This window comes from Lycium barbarum, chromosome 1 (genome assembly GCF_019175385.1).
Source record: "Lycium barbarum isolate Lr01 chromosome 1, ASM1917538v2, whole genome shotgun sequence".
Lineage (NCBI taxonomy): Eukaryota > Viridiplantae > Streptophyta > Magnoliopsida > Solanales > Solanaceae > Lycium > Lycium barbarum.
Window position 1 is genome coordinate 159,628,508 of NC_083337.1, and position 19,438 is coordinate 159,647,945.

At 35.0% G+C, this 19,438-nt stretch overlaps 2 protein-coding genes and 1 non-coding gene across 4 annotated transcripts; all 3 read left to right on the top strand.

Moving 5' to 3' along the window:
• The first annotated feature begins 23 nt into the window (after positions 1 to 23).
• On the top strand, positions 24 to 103 carry TRNAL-UAG (transfer RNA leucine (anticodon UAG)). The gene has a single exon. It is a non-coding gene; the product is annotated as a tRNA-Leu (tRNA).
• Positions 104 to 2,765: 2,662 nt separating this feature from the next.
• On the top strand, positions 2,766 to 9,574 carry LOC132601374 (uncharacterized). The gene is made up of 9 exons (XM_060314471.1): positions 2,766 to 2,948; positions 3,068 to 3,142; positions 4,087 to 4,173; positions 6,190 to 6,246; positions 6,889 to 6,981; positions 8,425 to 8,497; positions 8,591 to 8,666; positions 8,825 to 8,915; positions 9,025 to 9,574. Exons 1-9 carry the CDS (start codon positions 2,898 to 2,900, stop codon positions 9,142 to 9,144), a joined length of 723 nt encoding a protein of 240 aa, XP_060170454.1. The 5' UTR covers positions 2,766 to 2,897; the 3' UTR covers positions 9,145 to 9,574.
• Positions 9,575 to 10,684: 1,110 nt separating this feature from the next.
• LOC132601379 (peroxisomal membrane protein PEX14-like) lies at positions 10,685 to 18,262 on the top strand. 2 transcript variants are annotated; one of them, XM_060314479.1, is made up of 13 exons: positions 10,685 to 10,870; positions 10,988 to 11,057; positions 13,062 to 13,285; positions 13,389 to 13,437; positions 13,550 to 13,734; positions 15,119 to 15,305; positions 15,471 to 15,560; positions 16,531 to 16,604; positions 16,686 to 16,728; positions 16,823 to 16,890; positions 17,056 to 17,100; positions 17,191 to 17,256; positions 17,514 to 18,262. In XM_060314479.1, the coding sequence occupies exons 2-13, from the start codon at positions 11,000 to 11,002 to the stop codon at positions 17,964 to 17,966; spliced, it is 1,542 nt and encodes a 513-aa protein (XP_060170462.1). In that variant the 5' UTR covers positions 10,685 to 10,870; positions 10,988 to 10,999; the 3' UTR covers positions 17,967 to 18,262. The 2 variants fall into 2 exon arrangements, with proteins under 2 accessions (XP_060170462.1, XP_060170460.1); XM_060314477.1 differs by having other exon boundaries at positions 10,687 to 10,870; positions 10,980 to 11,057.
• The last annotated feature ends 1,176 nt before the right edge of the window (positions 18,263 to 19,438 follow it).

Consider the following 19,438-nt stretch of genomic DNA (forward strand, 5'->3'; position numbering starts at 1 on the left):
CAGTGACGCGTACTGCTCATCAGGACAGTTTGGCCGAGTGGTCTAAGGCGCCAGATTTAGGCTCTGGTCCGAAAGGGCGTGGGTTCAAATCCCACAGCTGTCAAAAATTAATCTTTTTGTTTCCATTTTTCTAACCCAAATATCTACTAGTATTATTATAGGGTTTTCCTTAGGCCCCGTTTGTCCATGAGAATTATTTATTTTTTTCAGGGATATTTTTTTACTTTATGGTGTTTGGTCATAAAAATTCCAGTTGTATTTGGAATTTGGAAAACAACCAAAACTTATTTTTTCACCTTTTTTTACTTTCAATACATTCAAATATTTCATTGCAAAAACTATAATCAAACACAACTCCTTCTTCAACTCCAAAATACATTAAAGATTTGTCTATTTATTCATATTGTTTCCCTTTTTGAAAATTATTTATAAATAAAAATAGAAAACAATGATATTTTTACATTATAAATGTTCATTCATTTGTAATATTCTGTCATAAATATAGTATATTAAATTATTAATTAAATACCCGATCAAAATCTCTACACTAATAATTGGTAATCATAGATATTGTATTTTTATAAAGATGGTTAATTATTATATTATCAAAAAAAGAAGATAACTATTATATGGGGGGGGGGGGGGGGGGTAAATTTAGTTATAAAGTTGGTTGTTGCTATTATAGGTAAAATGTTGTTATAGAGAAGTAAAATATAACATAAAAAATCGGTTCCTAAAAAACTTAGCTATTATAGAGAGGTATTATTATATGCGGATGATGTTATAGAGAGGTTTGACTGTGTAGTCAATTTTTTTTTTCTTTCCACTATTTTGCTTAGTCCATGGCTTAGTTAGCCGTTGTAAAATCTTTTTTCGCCCCTCATACGCCCCTAACGATGTGGTTACACACACCTCGCCATCTATCAAATCAGTGGATTTTAGCACCAGAAAATCATAATTCAAGGGGATAACGTAAACTAGACATAGTTTAATATGAATAACAAAAATATAATAGTTTAGGATAGTTTTGATCAATTATCTATACACAAGTAAAATTAAGAAGAACTAAAGTTAAAGTAATTAAAAGCTAAAAGGGAGATAAGAAAAGGTAAAGAGAAAAATATACAACCCAATATAGGACACCACTTTTATTTCATTTTGTTGAGAGCTCTATGAGGGTAGACAAATTGAAGTGTATTTCATAGTGATTTTAATCTATAATTTTTTATCTTAGCTGTCTTGGGATTGAAAGGTGTGGATAAGTACCGCAAACAAAAAAGCTCTAAATTTTGATAATTTGAAAAACATATATGCAAGTTCTTTTTCCGTCTCCTTCCTCTATTATGCTTAGTTCATGACTTAATTAACAATGTAAAAGCCACATTGATGCACTTTTCACCGTTTCACGTGCTCTCAAGGAAGTGATTATAAGCAGTTTACCATCTGTCAAGTCAGGAGTTTTTTAGCACTAGAAAGTATAGTTCATGAGGTAACATAAACTAGATATACTTTAAATATGAAATTAATAAAAACATGATAGTTTAGGGAGGTTTAGCACCTGAAAATTATAATTCAGAATACATCAAACATAATTTAAGTATGAAACTAATAAATGCGTGATAATTTAGGAGGAATTTAATCCACTATCTCATTATATTAAAGGTTTTTCTTGGGGTTAACCTTTTTTCCTTTCGATTTCTCTAACCCATATATCTGTATTATATTAAGGTTTTTCTTATCAGAGGGGAAACAAGCCAGGTAGAGAAAAGGATATAAATGGTCCCTTAACTATGAGAGCAGGTTCAAAATAGTCCCTTAATTATGCTCTTAACGATTTTGGTCCTTTAAGTTTACCACAAGTTAACAAAAATGGTCCCTTAACTATGAGGGCTGGTTAAAAAATAGTCCCTTAAGTATGCACTTAACAGTTTTGGTCCTTTAAGTTCGCCAAAAATTAACAGTTTTAGTCTCCGATAAAATATTCATCGAACTCTGAAGTTTGTTAGATTTGACCAGAATTATAAAAAAAAAAAAAAGTTAGCGAGAACTCACATTTGAGGTACACATTACTTAAAAAAAGGTCAAATATCTCGGGACAAAACCGACGTAAGTAAATAAGAAATAGCATAAGCTACAAAAATTGTCACTACTAAAAATGATGGATGGAAATCGACAGATAAAATCGAGGGACACTATTTTAAATTTTTATTGTTTTTTACGAAAACCAACAGACGTTCGTCGGTTATTTTGGAGAAAAAATGCGCGATTTTTTTTTTTTAAAAAAAAGAATCACTACGATGGAAATATTTATTTTTATACCGAGTTTTCAGTAAAAAGGAGGCGAGTGTATTTTACTTAGCTGGTGAACTCCCTCGGTTTTAATCGACAGAGTCCGTCAATCTTTGTGTTTCGAGACACTATTTTCTTACATTATAAAGTCTGTAGGTTTTTCCTCGATTCTATAACCGACTGATATCCGTTGATTTTATCTCGAGATATTTGGTCTTTTCTTTAATAATGTGTACCTTTAAATATGAGTTGTTGCTAATTTTTTTTTCCATAGTTCTCGTCAAATCTAACAAATAGAGTTCGATTAATATTTTATCAGAGACTAAAAGTATTAACTTTTGGCGAACTTCAATGATCAAAACTGTTAAGTGCATACTTAAAGGACTATTTTTAACCAACTTTCATCAGGGATTATTTTTGTTAACTTGTGACAAACTTGGACTAAAACCGTTAAAGAGCACTCTCATAGTCGAAGTGACCATTTATGTGCTTTTCTCAAGCCAGGTACTGCCTCTTCTCTCACAGTGTCACGCCGCTTGAGTACATAGCCGTGAGTCTTGAAATTTGAAGTTTTCACGAAAAAATTGAAGCTTTCCATTGTGAAGACAATGGCTTCAAAACCCTCAACTACTTTATCAAGCTTCATTGATAAACCAGTAGTAAGTATTCTCTTTTCCCCACTTTTTTTCTTATTAATTTTTCTATGTTCCAGGATTAAGATTAATGTATTCATGCATGTTTTCTAATGCAAAAAGATTGTATTCTTGCTTTGAATTAGGTTCCTGGTGATGTGATTTTGGATCTTTCTAAAATGACTGACCAAACCATCAAGTTAGGTGGCGGCCTCCACCAGGTTTTTTTCCTATTAGGGTTAATTTCTTTGGTATTTCTCAATGGTTGTTGTTGTTGGCACATGTGTTTTGTAAATTTTTGTTTTTTTTTTCGTTCAAGACATGGTAGCAATGAATAAAAGAAGCAAGTTTGCCTGTGTATGGTTCCTTTTATATACAAGTCTAACAATTTCATTAATAAAAACACCAAGACTGTGTGAAGAATATGTTCAATTTGTGTATATGACTCAACTTGTGTGAGTGTGTCAACCATAGTCATCTATCAAGTGTGTCCAACTATCTTTACAACATTTTATTATCTCCTTACATAAAAATATTAATGAAAAAAATGATCTTTTAATGTTTTATACACTGTTATTGCTTTATTCATTGTTCAGAGCACCAAGCAAGTGTTAAAAAGTAAAAACTATGTACATGTACGATGCTTTAGTCCCTTCTCACATTCGGGGAATCCATACAATCTGTCATTGATTCTGGATCATTACAATTTTACTTGCTTTGATAGACCAAGAACTCAACAATTGAAGACACATAGTTCTTGCTTTTTTGTTAAAAAATATTTCTTTTTAGTTCATTCCACGTGTACCAAAAGAGACATTAAGGTGACGTATCCAAAGCTAGCTTTTCTTTCACCGATCCTCTGAAATCTCCAGCTTGTGGTTGCTTCCTCCTGGACTTTGCCTGCGTGTGGCTTTTTTCCCTCTGTGGATGGTAGTATTCCATTCAGCATTATTTGAGTTATGGTCTGAATATTGGTACTTGAGTTTTTTTTTTTTTTTTTTAATGAAATTGGTAGCACGAGTCTGAATATTGGTACTTGAGAAATTTCTATCCTATTTTAATGTGCTCAAAGTATAATGAGGCAATGCAGCAGATTTTAGATTTTCTAACTGCCTTCAAGATAAATATCTCTGATCTTCTGTACATGTTTTTACCGTGTTGGCAGGAACATGACGCTATAACTGTAGTCAAAGTGGGTATTTTGAGATTTTCAAAGCCAAACAAGTACTGGATTGAAAGCTCACAGAAGAGAGTAAGTGAAGTGCTATCTTTCTAGAATTATCTAAGTATAAACTTCTGCTATTATTTTTAGTAGATTTTATTGGAAAAATTCCAGGGTTGTTGCTTTCTTCAGGTGGTTGACCAATACCTTAATACATTTAAAGTAACCTGAAACTGTTTCTTTTCACTACAGCATTCTTCTCATGACTGAAACAAAGATAGTAAACTGCAGATTTGATTTACAGTGAAACACTAAGGGGATGTGTATTAAGTTGGATAAAGCAGCACATATTCACTGTTTAGGTTGAACTTTGGAAATTGATGTAACTCATCTACTGTGAGATTATATTATAGTATAAATAGCTAAATTGCTCTGTTGCTAGAATGAAAATCAGCCAATATGCATGAGGTGGATCTGCAAAATTTAGATGTTTCTTAAGTCAACCATCGCGCAAGTAAGTTAATGTCACTATTTATGAGCAGTGTTGTCAAAGGCGCGCTTAAGCCCTGAAGTGAGGCTCAAAACATGTTGAGCGCTTCGCCTCGCTTTATTTGCGCTTCAGTGTCATCATCTAGGCTCTAAGACATACTTGTCCTTGCCAATGAGCCTTTCTTGAAGAGATGACACTAGATAATTGATATTTCCCTTTATTGTAATGTGTTTACAATTTTTTTTTTTTTTGATGAAGTAAATGATTTCATTGCAGGCATCAAGCAGATGCATAGTAGTTACAAAAGTAGAATAGCAAAAGGGCCAGCTCTCCTTTATATAGCTAGTTAAGGGACAGGGAGCTGACAAAGTTCAGAAAGGTAACAGGGGAATCTAATGGAGATAAATAAACCCAGCGATACAAAAACATGAGGCATTTAGCTTTTAAAGATTGGTAGGTAGTTGATATCCCATCAAAGCATCTTCTATTCCTTTCATTCCAGAGACTCCAACAGATAGTTGCAGGTATCATCTTCCAGATTCTCTTGATGGCACTATCAACTTTCCAGCAACTCCAGCTTACAAAACCATCCCTGATACTCTGAGGCATGACCCATTTGAGTCCAAAAAGTACTAAAACATATTCCATAAATTTGCTGCTATTGGACACTGTAGAAATAAGTGGTTGTGAGTTTCTGCTTCCTTCATGCACATATAACATCTGTTAGCCATCTGAAACGTCCTTCTAGCTAGATTGTCTTGAGTCAAGCAAGCTTCATGAAGTGCAGTCCAGCTAAAGCAGCTGATCTTAGCGGGCAGTTTGATCTTCCATATAAGCTTCCAAGGCCAATGAGCTGTTATTTCATTCTGTGGGCCTAGAAGCTTTTATGCTGCTTTAACTGAGAACTTTCCGTTCCTTGTTTCTCCCCAATTGAGTTGGTCTGGTGTTTCACTACTGATTGCAACACTATGAAGTGCTGCTAGTAAGCTTACCAACTCCTCCATTTCCCAATCTTGTATGTTCCTTCTAAGGATGATGTTCCATGAATTTCTTTCTCTGTGTTGTTGAACTGTAGAGTTTGGCTCCCTTGTTTACAATTTCTTTGACCATATATTTGTTATTCATGCTTATTATTATTAGTATTGGACTAAACACACACATATATATATATATATATTTGTCTTTTTGCGCCATTGCGCCTTTTTTCATTAAAGCTCACGCTTTATTTGCGCTTTGCGCCTAAAGCCCCAGCTGACCTTAGAGCTTTTTTGCGCTTTTCGCTTTTGATAACACTCTTTATGAGAGACAAAGCAAGATTATCCAATTCAGAATTGCAGGAGTCGTTTATGTTTTTTCTGGTACTCATTAACTCAGTTAGAAGTATGAAATTACAACGTATTGTGTTGAAATGTGAGCCATAGTACTAATGATTCCATTGGCGAATACTTGTTTTCTAGTTGTAACCGTCTGATCCTGCTATTTTAGACATAACCATGTTCGGAAAAAAAAAATTGGGATGATCTCTTTAAGTCGAGTTGAACTTTTTTTTAAAGAACATAAAGAATAGTTGAGTTGAGCTTTCTTTGATTTGCTGATCCACTCTAATCTCTTTACAGTATATGCCTACCGCGGGGGATACAGTCCTTGGAATTGTGGTGGACCAAAGAGCAGATGTAAGCAATTTTTAAGTATTTCGAAACTGCTGCTTATTCTTCTTATTTATTAGCAATACCACTGCTTATTGTGACAACTTCCTTATTTTCGATTTCTGGTGAATTGTTATTTTTATGCAACTCCTAGCCGTGTCCTTAATTCGACTTGCTGCAGCATGAACTCTGTAACAGCCAAGTAGTTGAGTACGATATGCATTTAAGAACTAATTTTTTTTAGCATCCCGCTATCCTTTTCTGATATTCCTTTTTTGATATATAATAACCGTAACTTATTAATGTCTTCATTTTTTGATGAGTTCCCTGTGATGCTGTGAAACTATCTACCTCTCTTCTATTTGCTTATACAATAATAGTATAGTTGGTGCTTTAACTAGGAGTTTCGTGCTGCTCTAGATTTTTCGCTTCTGTGTGTTTCTTCTGCTTCCTGTTTTTGATCAATCAGATCTGTACTTATCTAAGACATAATGAGCAATTTTGATGAGAGATTTCCTGTCGTTTGTCTATTTTCCTGTCATTTTCATGAATTCATCAAGATTTCTCACAAATATAATGATGGTCCATGCATAGCACGCATAACTAATGTCATTAAGATCTATGATTTTTCTTTGTGAACTTCAAATTCACTTTTGAATTTTCTGGCAGAGCTTTTTTGTGGACATAAAAGGGCCAATGGTGGCTTTCTTGCCAGTGCTGGCATTTGAAGGAGGGACTAGGAGAAATATACCCAAATTTGAGGTGAAACCCTAAGTTCCATTATATTTGAGCTCATATTCTTTGTTCTTTTCTCCTTGGATGTTTCTTTATGATAGAAAATACTTGTACAAGTACTGAAATGAAGATACTGTTTTGCAATTTTTATCTGATTGCAAATTTTCACTTTATGAATCTTGATCATTTGAAACTGAATTACAGCTTTATTGTTTAACTCTAATTGAGATAGATGAATTGGAAGGCTCCTTGCAAATGGGGCAAGCTTGACTCTCCTCTAGTTGAAAATTTGAATTCTATTAATTGCTGGTTGCTTGTTCAAGAATTGCTTGATGTGGCCTCTTCAATTAGAAGATATCACATTAGTTCATTGATAGCGGTTTAATTTACCCTCTCCCACCCTCCTTTAAGTGAGTAGCAGTCATGCTGACATTGTGGCTTTCTAGGTGTATGTATTGAAATGAGAGGTAATATTGCCGTCTGTGATTTCCGTATTCAAATGAGTTAGAATTGTTCATGCCAGAAGAAGTTGATTTTCAAGTGGAAGATGCTATCTCTTAAATCTGTTCTTATGAATTCGTATTGCTTAAAATGTAAATAAGACTCAGATAATAGGCATATTTGCTATGTATTGAAATTGTTGAAGTGTGTGACCATCTCACACTTTAATATTCAATTATATTCTCAACAGAAATGAGACTTAATGTTGCCTTTCGTGATTTTGCGTTTCTGTGATTTCCATATTCAAATGAGTTAAATTTTGTTCATGCCGGAAGAAGTTGATTTTCAAATGGAAGATGCTATATCTTAAATCTATTCTTATGAATTCTTATTGCTTAAAATGTAAATAAGATTCAGAAACGACTAGTCTTGCTGCCAGCAGTGCTGTACAAGCATAATGGCTCTAGAAATATTAGTATTCCTACTCAGTATAAAAGGATTTATTGTGCCAAGCAAATTCCTCAACTACGTGATTCATAATTAATGCTTGTGCGTCTCAGTAACTGGCCCCAAATTACATGTTCAGCTAGGATAGATAGCTTTATGGGGTATTCACACCCAATATAGAACTTTTCATGTTTCATAGGTCAGACAGAGTACTTGCTTGTAAGTATGCCAGCACCATCTTTGTGCTAGTACAAGCATAATGGCTCTAGAAATATTAGTATTCCTACTCAATGTAAAAGGATTTATTGTGCCAAGCAAATTCCTCAACTACGTGATTCATAATTAATGCTTGTGCGTCTCAGTAACTGGCCCCAAATTACATGTTCAGCTAGGATAGATAGCTTTATGGGGTATTCACACCCAATATAGAACTTTTCATGTTTCATAGGTCAGACAGAGTACTTGCTTGTAAGTATGCCAGCACCATCTTTGTGCTATTGTGCAATAAAATAATATTCAACTAATTAGAATGAACCGTATGATTCACCTTAATCATTTTTTTCTAATGCATAACTTATTCAGGTAGGTACTCTAATTTATGCTCGTATTGTCAAGGCCAACACTGGTGCGAACCCAGAGTTATCGTGCATGGATGGTTGGTGCCTTCTCTAAGTTGCAACAGAGGTTCTTGTAATTCCTAATCTATCTGCTTTTCTTAATATTAAAATAATTATCTTATTCGATACAGCTTCTGGAAAAGCTGCCGAGTTTGGCCCCCTCAAAGATGGCTATATGTTTGAATCATCAACTGGTTTATCACGGATGTAAGATTCTGTTTTGGCTTTATCTTGCAACAGTGAGATCTTTGGTTTAGATTTTACTGAAAATGCAACTTGGTCATCAGAAAAGGGACAAGAAAGGGTGAAGATCTTGTTGCTATTCCCTTAGCTAACATTTTCATCTTTTTGTGTTTTCTTCCTAGGCTGCTGAGCTCACCACCATGTCCAGTACTTGAAGGTCTTGGAAAGAAGATAGCTTTTGAGATAGCTGTTGGTTTAAACGGTCGTGTTTGGGTATGTAAATTTGTTCAGTCTTTATTATTGTGGTTTGGACTGTCCATCTCTTCCAAATTGTCAAATAGTTCTGCTTCTACTCTCAATTTAGATACTTTCTCTGCTATAGGTAAATGCTGAGCACCAATCGTCGATCATCCTTGTTGCGAATGCAATAATGAACTCTGAGTCATTGACCCCAGTGCAGCAAAAGATTATGGTGGAGAGGCTGCTTGATAGAATAAATTGAACTGCATCTAGCATTTCGACCATTTCCAGCAGCCAAATGAATTCATGGATTATGTGATTGGAACAATACTGCAGAACATATATGTGAAGCCAAAAGTAGAATTTGGCTTGAGGAATTATAGGATGAGTTCATCCGATTCTTCACTCATGAAACTGTCCTGCTTGTTTATGTGATTCTGGTGAGAGTATAGCGAAAGGATGTAACACCATGAGCATAATTAGATTTTATCAGAGGATTGTCCGTAGAAGCATTTTGTCCATGGTTGTATTTATTCTCATATATCTATCTTCTGTCCATCATCTAACAGATTTGAACTTCTCAGAGGAGCGTTCACGCACCTTGACTAGTTTAACGGGTACCTACTACTTCTCCATTTCTGACAAAGGGGAGCAGGAAGATATTTGATGAATCTATATGAACTTTTAAATCCTTCTTGGCATTTATATTTGATGGTTTTTTTCTTTATTGCAAAGCTTTAGGTTACTCTTACATGCAAATTCGTATGATATTTTTTCCTTTCTGAAGTATCTGAAATGAACATGCCCGTATTTTGGAAATTCCACTAGAAGAAACTCTCCACATTAAGATTTGAAAAATTATTGTCAAGGTTTTAAGTGCAAAGTGACAGTTTAGCGTTTAAAGCTTTGAGTTCTAAATTTATGAATGGAGGAAGCTTGACCAAGACAATAACTAAAATGAAAAACAAAAACCAAAGGGCGATATTCAGCATCAATCAAGGTAAAAAGGTGACTCTGGTATTGGTAAATGCACGAAAGCCCTCCTAGCCTAGAAGTGTTTTCATTTGAAGTGCTGGTTGCGTGGTATTATGATCTGATGTTTTTTGGCTTGACTGATTTTAGAGTTAATTGAAGAAAACTAAGATCTGAATATTCAGATTGATTAAAATAAAATTTAGATATTCAAAAGTTTCTTAGAAAATTGCTTTTGTCAAAAATGTTTTTCGAAAAGTACTTTATGAGAGTAACACTTTGTATTTGACTAATAAATTTGAGAAACACTTTTGCTAATATTACAACAACAATTTGTGCTTGATCAAGGCTTCAAAAGTTCGGGAAAAAACTATTTTTTTTCCTCGGAAGCTTGGTTAAATACTTCAACTCTCTAAAATATTTTTTTTTTTTTTAAAATAAGCATTTCTGACTTCTTAGAAGTTTGGCCAAACATACCTTTAATGAGGTGAGTATATATGTTATTTGACCGTTTTGAAGTACTAAAAATTTATGTACATAACATATGCTTATATCTATTGACATATTATAAACACTGAGTGCGGTAAGGATTGTTGCACCAAATTCAAATTATCATACAATTATTCTCTATCGAGCGCTAGCACTTCATTACAATTGATGTTCTTAACCCTCACTAGTCACTAGTCTTAATTTTTTTTTTCAAATGATTAAGAAATTGTCTTACATCCTCTAATCAATTTGCAGGCAAATTAAGAACCAGACGACAGTAGCCTAAGAATTAAAAAAAACCAAAAAGATCAAAATTAAAATAAGAAGAAAAAAAAAAAGAAGAGGACCTTGACTCTTGTGGTCATGTTTTCTGCAAAGGTTTTTTGTCTTGTTCTAGTTTAATATCATTCAATAAAATAATTTACACAACACAGAAAAACCACTAGTATTTGCTTCGAGATGAGCAAAATCCACTTGTGGGTTCTGTTCTGACATCCATCCTATCATCAATAATCAATTCATCTTAGGTAATCACTGCAATTCCTATGTTAACAACTTCAATGTTTTTCTTTCCTTTTTTTTTTTCCTCCTCTAATCTTGCTATCTTCTTTTCCTTTTATTTCTCTTGAAATTCAGTTCAATAGGAGTTGGTTAACATGGCATCTCAATCAGATTCTCCACTTAAATCAGTAAATGAGAATACCCAGAATCAAGGTACCCTTTTGTTTGCTTGTGAGTGTGAATTCTTTAATAAGATTGTTGCTGTGCTACTTTTTTGATTTGTTTCTTGAATATCAAAGAAAATGGTGTGTGCAATTTAATTGATACTGCTTTTTGGTTTTATAGATTAAAGATTCTTCCATAAAAATGTAATCTTTTTTTACTTTATGATGTTTGTGCCTTTTTTGTCTTTAACTTGATAGGAGCATGTAATTGTACTTCTTTCTACTTTTGGTGGTTGTTGTCGCCTTTGGTTTGTCAAGCAATAAAGCAGTAATTTTGGTAATATTACATTTAATGAGCATTTGTGTAGTTGGGAATTAAGGATGAACCTTTTGCTGAATCTAAAAACTGGAAATTGTGTTGTTAGAAGCTGCAAGATTTCGGGGTGAGGCAAATCTCTGAAATAATCAGGTCTTTTTCTGTGTTCCTGTACAATTGATTTAGCATCTAATGACAGATATTGGCCTAATACTTTCTTGAATAAATGGATTAATTTTATACTAAGTAACTGGATATAATGTTCAGTATGAGGCTTCTGACAATATAATAGGTTCATTAACTAGATAATTTTCTTTATGAGGCTTTGCACAATGATAGGGTAGACTGCACCAGCAAACCCTCTCAACAAGAGAGACGAAGTGCTATGAAATACCCAAATAAATCTGCGGCCTAAGAATGAATGGGTGGTCGGAGTACTAAGTTTGAAACGGAAGGAAAAGAAATCTCATATTAAAACCCCTCCTGAGTCATTTGCTGGAATATTTTCTTGCTAGAAAATTTACATTGTATTGCTAGGAGAGAAAAATATGAGCTGAGGACAATAGACTCTGTTAAGTGAAAGCTTTCTCATCAAATAGAAGTTATAACACACTGCTTGAGAATATGTTCTTCTCACCTGGGGAAATTGTGAACTACAACTAGCTGAATTTACATATCTGCAGACACATGTGTTTATACTTGGAGTTGCTATAAAAGACAGATTAGGTTTTCTTTTCATATCAAAATCAAGAAGACTATCTTGTTTTGGTCAAATAATGAGCTTCAAGATACAAGGAAAGCATGCAATATCCGTGACCACTTTTGAATGAGGTTTCGTTAACCTCAAGACCCTATGGCATTTTGAGCAACATGTTGCGGATTATCTCATTATCAGCGCATAAACTATCTCAAGTAACAACCACATCCACTATATATATTATATTATATATTCATAAGTAAGATCTTAGGTAATGGAATCCTTACCTATTAGAAGAAAAGATTTAAGGTAATGTCTATGCGCGTGGTCAAGCAAACAAACAGAGCCAGGGGAACTTAAGAGTTTACTTTCAATAATTTGGTTCCCTTGTGCTCTTTTTTTTTTCCTAGCCCATCTTGCATTTAAACCTAAACCCACTCTTGATTGGAGAGAAGGTATCTGTATACTGAAATACCTAATTACTTGATATGCCAGCATGTGGTAGGTAAATTGAGTCACAGAGCATGTCCATTTGAAAATTAACAATTTGTTGTCAAATTCTCTTTTTAATTATTTCAACATATTGGGTTTCATGGGGTTATATCTGCATCAACCACTGAATGCAACAATGGACTTCTTCACGACAATTATCAATATGCATCATGAGCTGATGACTTGAGAGTGCATATATGTGACCAATCAAAAGAAAGTGCATATATGTTACCAATCAAAGGAAAGTGCATATATGTCTGGTATGAAGAAAAATACTAAAAAAATTAGAATATGTGGAACTCCAAATGTGCTCTGAATTTTTTGTAGTCTAAGAACTGCTTCCAATGAATTTATGTCATGGTTGAGATCTAGTAGTTGTCTTTCACTTTGGCCAATTGTTTATAAGTTTATCTATGCAACACTCTCCTACTTTGCTCAATGAGTCCATTGGTGAATTATATTTTATAATGATGCACTAATAATTTTGAGTCAAATAAAATTCATGCTATATTGTAATCCAAACTTTAATTTCCAATTTGAATCAACAGCTTCACAACCAGCAGCGGAAGATCCCCAAGATGCTACTAAAGGGAGCTCTCCGACTTCTGTGTTTGTAAACTCAGAACCAATTCGGGACGACCAAGTCCAGAATGCTGTGAAATTTCTTTCACATCCGAAAGTTAGGGGATCTCCAGTCCAGTATAGGCGTTCTTTTCTTGAGAGGAAGGGGCTCACGAAGGAGGAGATAGACGAAGCCTTTCGTCGAGTTCCTGTAGGCCACTTTTAAAATTTTAAATTTGATCTTGACTTAAAATGTAATTGAAACATCTACATGAAATTTAAGATGTTATATCGATCTTGTGCCTAAATTACAGGATCCTACCCCAACTGTTACTAGCACACAGCCAGTTGCTGCTAATGAAGGTAATTCATATTGTTCTCGAAAAGAATTAGTGTTTGTCCTTTTATTCATTTTTTGAGATTGATAATGTTTGGAGCATACTTGTATGTTGTTCTTCTGATATTTTGATGACAGACGGGAAGCAGCAGCCTTCATCAGCTAGTCCACCACAGGCTGCAATACAAAATCTGCAGCCTGCATCAGCAACAAGCAATAGCATGACAAAAAGGGGATATCTCTCTCATTTCCATTGGACTCATGCAGTTGTTGCTGTAGGTTTTCTCGCTGCTTCAGGAGCTGGAACAGCTGTACTTTTCAAGGTATTGCATAGTAAAGAGCCTTCAATTTATCATGTCAGTTGGTACAAAGTTTGTTCTGTCTGTCCCATATCAGCTGTTTGTAATGTATCTGACTATTGTTATGATGCAAAATATTTTCCATTTCGATTACATTACCTTTTGCCCCTTAAAAAAAACAAAGAAGAAAAAAGAGAAAAGCTGGAGAAGTTTTGCTTATTGTCTATCAGTAGAATTACACCATCGAAAGCCGGTCTATCAATTTTAATATTTATGTGTTCTTTTCTGAATGAGAATTGAGCCTGAATCCTCTCATTCGCTGTTTAATCTTACGATTTGATGTGATCCACATTCAAACTTTTTTAGAACTTCTAGGAAGGACTTTAATTTGAAGATGACTACCTTTTTTTCGCACACACCTTTCCACCTAATTAAATGGCCTTAGAAAAGGAATCTGTGATCCTTCAACTAAAGTACAAGATCCTAATCAAATGTTGGTCGCTCTATGCCAACTCAAATTTTTGCCTCCAAACAAGGTTGCAGCTTCTATATTTTCTTTGTAATTAACCTACTGCCAAACACAACTAATTGTTTCCAAGGGTGTTTTTGGCTTGTCAATGCTGCAAGTCAAAACAATTTATTCCACAAATCGCTTTTATAATATCTTCAGTGAGATTGGAAAGAAGCATCTGTATTCTTTCCTTTCAAATGTAATTTGCAGACAGCTTGACCTCTTGTGCTTTAATTCCACCAGAAAAGGAGACTTCCTATACATATTCTTTTTTAAGAAAGTGTAAAACGATACCGACGGTTAATTATCTCTTGATGTATGTTTCCCTTAGCTCTTAATGCTTTTGGTGCACTTGTTACTTTTGATAACATATACTGGTTTAGGTTTTAATTTCAGTTCCCCATTTCTTCAGAGGTAAATTTCTTTTTCATATGCGAGACATCTCAAACCATTACTTGTGGTAGTTCAATTTTTTAGTAGTTTGGTAAATTTGGGTGTTTCTTATAGAACCGAACCGAACCAAAGGAAGAATGTGTATCTTATAGATGTAATGTTGGCATCTCATATGTGAGAAGTTTGCTTGGCGATGGGAACTTCGATCACGCCTATATACTCCATATTCAGGTCATTTCAGAATAGTGTGTACCTTAAACTGAAGAATGATTTGAAGATCATTAGTTAACCCTTTTCTGATTTTTGTTTTCCTTCTTTCTTTTTGATAAGTAACCCTGTTATGAAGATTTTCTCCAGATTTATTCGGGCTCCTCCGATGCCTTATCTTGTTAGAGTCGTCTCTAAAGTAGGATTCTGGTGCTTATCACAATCTACTTGGAAACTTTTCTCATGGAATAATCATTATATTCATCATCCATTGTTAAGTGACACGTCATTTCGCAGAAATCTATTATTCCCCGGTTGAAGTCTTGGATACGCAAGGTTGTAATGGATGAAGAAGATGAAAAAGGTGTTGTGAAGGGAAAACCAAGTTTAGCAGAAGAAGCTGCTGTTGCTGCAAAAGCTGCTGCAGCAGCTGCTGCTGACGTTGCCCGGGCAAGCCAGGAGATGTTGGCATCAAAATCTGAAGGTTGGTTAATGTAAAATCTTATAATAGCAACAATTTAAAGAACGGGATATGACATAAAATAAACTGAAAAATTGTTCAGAATTGGTGACTGAAATCTTTCATTGTCTTTCCTCTCCAGTGCTTAACTTATTACCATCAATAATTTAACCTTGTGTTCCTCCACAGAGAAAAGGTATTTTGAGGAGCTGACAAGCCTGCTAAACTACCAAGTACGTGAGATGAAATCAATGACAAGTGCTATAGAGAAACTGGAAGGTAGTAATACAGTTGCTTTTCATCACACATTTCTGAACCCTCTCTCTCGCCTTTTCCCTCTTACATTTCCATTCACTGTTAAAGTGAAAAGTCTCTACTTAAGCTATAAGCTTTTTGCATTTCGACCATTTTTTGCTTTTAGGAGGGTCATGTAAATTAAAAGGGATGTGTTATGAAACAATAGGGGGTTAAAAAGAGGTAAACTTTAGCAACACTACTGACTGAGAAGTGAAGAGTTACTTGAGTATTCATAACTGAAAGAGCAATGGAGAAAGATATAGATAATTTGTGCATAAACTGTGTAAGTTTAGTTTTGCTGATTCCACCTTCAGCTGCGGCTGGATTACTTTTCGGCTCGGGATCATTTTGGCTCGATAATCTCGGTGTTCGAATGTCATTGGACATTGTTTATATGAGGTTTTTGTGGTGCCTATACTGCGGAAATTTTCATAGTATATGCTATTATACCTGTTAGGTGGTTTCCGTAAAAGTTTTTAACTCTCAAGCCACAAACCAATGCTTGTGAACTTGTTCAAAGAATCATTTGAAGCTTCCTTATGGAGGATCTGCCTGGCTTGTGACCATCTGCATACCAGGGTGGCTGTTGGTCTACACCTCCATAAAATGCATTATAGCATGACTTTTTTGAGTTCTTTCTTAAAAAAAATTCAGCTCTTGGTCCCCGCAATTCTGAGTCTTTCTCTCCACTCCATTGGCACTTCCTTTTATATATACAGCACTAGCTCATCCTTGTTATAACATTGTCATTGCCTTGGAATTCTAGAAATCATAAGGTAAATATCAGGTTCTTTAGTTTTCGTCATGAATAGTTAACTTTCATATATCATGCACCCCCTGCCCCTTAGCGTGGGGGTGGGGGATCCCACCTCTGAAGGGGAAGGAAATAAAGGGATCCAAGTCATCTTTAGACAGGAAGTGTTTCTTAATTGGAGTTTCTCTGTTCATGCAGGGCAAAGTAATACTTATGGAAGAATACCTGTTACAGAACTAGATGATCGCAGAATTTCAGTTACTCAATCTAGGGTAAGCTGTATAGCAACAAAAAGATCTGGATCTTGTAGTTGATATCTCTGTCCACTTCTGATGTTTGCTTTTATGGTCCAGCAATCTTATGCAAATGGAAAAGTGGAGGGTGATGCACGTTCAGGTTCTAATTTTCTTTCTAGCTGCCAAATTTTCTTAACTCAGTTTTTATTGATTCTTTAAATACTAATGCGATGCGATTGGAATATTTTGTTCAGTGAGATCTTTGTCGCCACCTGCATCTGTGGAACCATCTGTTGCACCCCATCCCAAGTCTTATATGGAGGTAACTCTTACACTCTGTGGCTTATTAGTTTTTTTCCTAACTATCAGCTCATCTTTGAGTACTTTGAACTTTCTTTCTCTTCAATGAAAATGCTAGTAAAACGGGTCAGATGCTTGCTGGAAGAACTAGAAAATTGGCTCTTCTAACTTGATATTCAATTTGCAGATTATGGCTATGGTTCAAAGAGGAGAGAAGCCTTCCAACATCCGAGTAAGTCCAGGGTTCTCACCAGTATTTGACATACTGGTATGTTGAAAAATGAAGTTTCTTGAATGTTTGTACATCCATCTTTTGATGCAGGATATAAATGATCAGCCACCAAATCCTAACCAGCCTGTACCTGATCGTGTTGCTGGAAGGCCTAAGGTTTTGTCTTTTCCTTTTCTTTCTTCTAACAATGTCGCAATTGGGTCAAATTTGAAGGTTGGAATCGGGTCACTTTAGCAGTGTGTGTCTGCATGTTTGACTTTTAAAAAGAACCATGCATGGACATTCAGGCAGCTGGACATGAAAAATATAATTAACTAATTGAATCTATGATCCTACTATATTGCTGCATTTTGATGAATTAATCACTGCAACTAGGATGAAAATTACAATTACTAATTTGTGCTTGTGAACAGCCTTGGGAAGTTGGCCAGAGCCAAAACAATTTGCTTCAATCCCAAGGTTACCAAGAAAATCTGACAAACGGAGACAGTTCAGCTCCTTGGTGGCAACGTAAGAATGCCAGGATAACTGAAATCCAATCTGAAGGTGAACAAAACTTTGGATCTCCAGCTGCACCAGTTCAGGAACGACCAATTCAGAGATCCTGGGTCCCACCCCAGCCTCCTCCAGTTGCAATGGCAGAAGCAGCTGCAGCCATCCGTCAACCTAAAAAGCCTGCGTTTCAAAACGAACAATTGACGGATGATCAGTTGATAGCTCGTTCATCAGAAATAACGGATGAGCTGCAGAGGGTTACAAGAATCTCCGAATCTGGTGGTGCCCCTGAAGCTAATGGCTCGAGTTCTGTGCTACAGATGAGTGAGACGATGCCAATTGGAGAAGGTGATCAAACTTTCGGCAGCTGAAAGAGCCTTTATTTTACTTGATATAAAAGGCTGGGTATTCAGTATGGAGGTTCCCCAAGATCTTGCAGCTACATATTCTTGATGAATCGAGCCTCTGGTTCGTGTTTACCCCTAAATGAAATCTACAGTTACATTTGTCAACTTTCAGGTATATGTAAAAAAGATCAATATCTAAATGTAGCAAAGCCATTATGTTTCTTCCTGGTGGTCTATTGATACACTCTAAAATGGCTACCCAACTTAAGAATCGTTTTATATAATTCCACAGTTTGAATAAAGTTTAGATAATGAGATAACATGATTATGTTTAGTAATTTGGTGGATATAGAAAATGCTCCGATACATCAGTCATGGGGCCCTATCTTTTGGTGAAAGACACATATCAATTGCAGAAAAGCAGATCAAATTTATCTACTAAGCAGCTTATAATCTCCGTGAAGAATCATTACACTTTCTAGCTGGGAAGTTCACATGTTATATCAGTGAAGAGAGCTTTTATTCTTTCCTTTCCTTTCTATTGATTCTCACTTATAACTAAGAATAATATATATTGATCTGTTCTCACTTCTCACTTGGCATTATTTACTAATTCAGATCTGCAAGCAAAGACAAAACAAATAACAAGATAAGGATAAGATTTGCATGCGCATAAACTTGGTTTTCCATTTTCATCCTAGGATTTTAGACATGAGGTGGTTGTAAAAGCTATTCTCTATATGCTGTTTTCCACTTTTTTTTCTTTTTACTTTTTTAGTTAGTAGTATTGTTTTTTGAGCCGAGGGTCTATCGGAAATAGCCTTTCTATCTCATAAATGTAGAGGTATGATCTGTGTACATCTTACCCTCCCCAGACCCCACTTGTGGGATTATACTGGGTTTGTTGTTGTTGTTGTAATTAGTAGTATTGTTTTTTCTACAACTAAAATCTCGAACTGTTGTTTCATGACAATGGGTATTATCTAAAGATAAGAGAGAGCAATGGACGCAATTTCTACTATATAGTAGTATTGGATTGGGTAGGTTCCAAGAAGTTGCTATTAGGATTTTAGCTTTCCAAGAAGTTGCTATTAGGATTTTAGCTTTCTCCATCATGCTGAGTAGTAACTAATACAAAAGAAGATAAAAGGAAAGATGTGATAATAGGCCGTAACCAAGTTTCACGTCCTTGTTGCTACATACTCATACTTTTCTTTTATAAGGGATATATGCCAAAGATGGAATGTGATACCTAATCATGTTTTTGTGAATCATCGAGTTACTTTTTTTAACCCCTTAAGATTTTTTTTTTCCAGCATTTTTGTTCTTTTTTTTGTTCTTTTTTAAATTTCGTTTGCCAAGAGATATTTGAAGTTGTATGGATTATTTGTATTGCACATCAGCTGGGAGTTTGTTTTTTCAGTGTACATTAGCATATGCATGTTATCTATTCGTCGACCTTGTGTAAATATGAAATGTGTGAGGTTTTTCCATTC

What these genes read in the sequence shown, in the direction of transcription:
- LOC132601374 (XM_060314471.1), top strand. Translation starts at nt 2,898, where the DNA reads ATGGCTTCAAAACCCTCAACTACTTTATCAAGCTTCATTGATAAACCA. An exon ending in TTGAAAGCTCACAGAAGAGA is followed by an intron (nt 4,174 to 6,189) that starts GTAAGTGAAGTG and finishes ATCTCTTTACAG; the next exon opens with TATATGCCTACCGCGGGGGA. An exon ending in TGGTGGACCAAAGAGCAGAT is followed by an intron (nt 6,247 to 6,888) that starts GTAAGCAATTTT and finishes ATTTTCTGGCAG; the next exon opens with AGCTTTTTTGTGGACATAAA.
- LOC132601379 (XM_060314479.1), top strand. Translation starts at nt 11,000, where the DNA reads ATGGCATCTCAATCAGATTCTCCACTTAAATCAGTAAATGAGAATACC. An exon ending in GCCAGTTGCTGCTAATGAAG is followed by an intron (nt 13,438 to 13,549) that starts GTAATTCATATT and finishes TTTTGATGACAG; the next exon opens with ACGGGAAGCAGCAGCCTTCA. An exon ending in GAACAGCTGTACTTTTCAAG is followed by an intron (nt 13,735 to 15,118) that starts GTATTGCATAGT and finishes GTCATTTCGCAG; the next exon opens with AAATCTATTATTCCCCGGTT.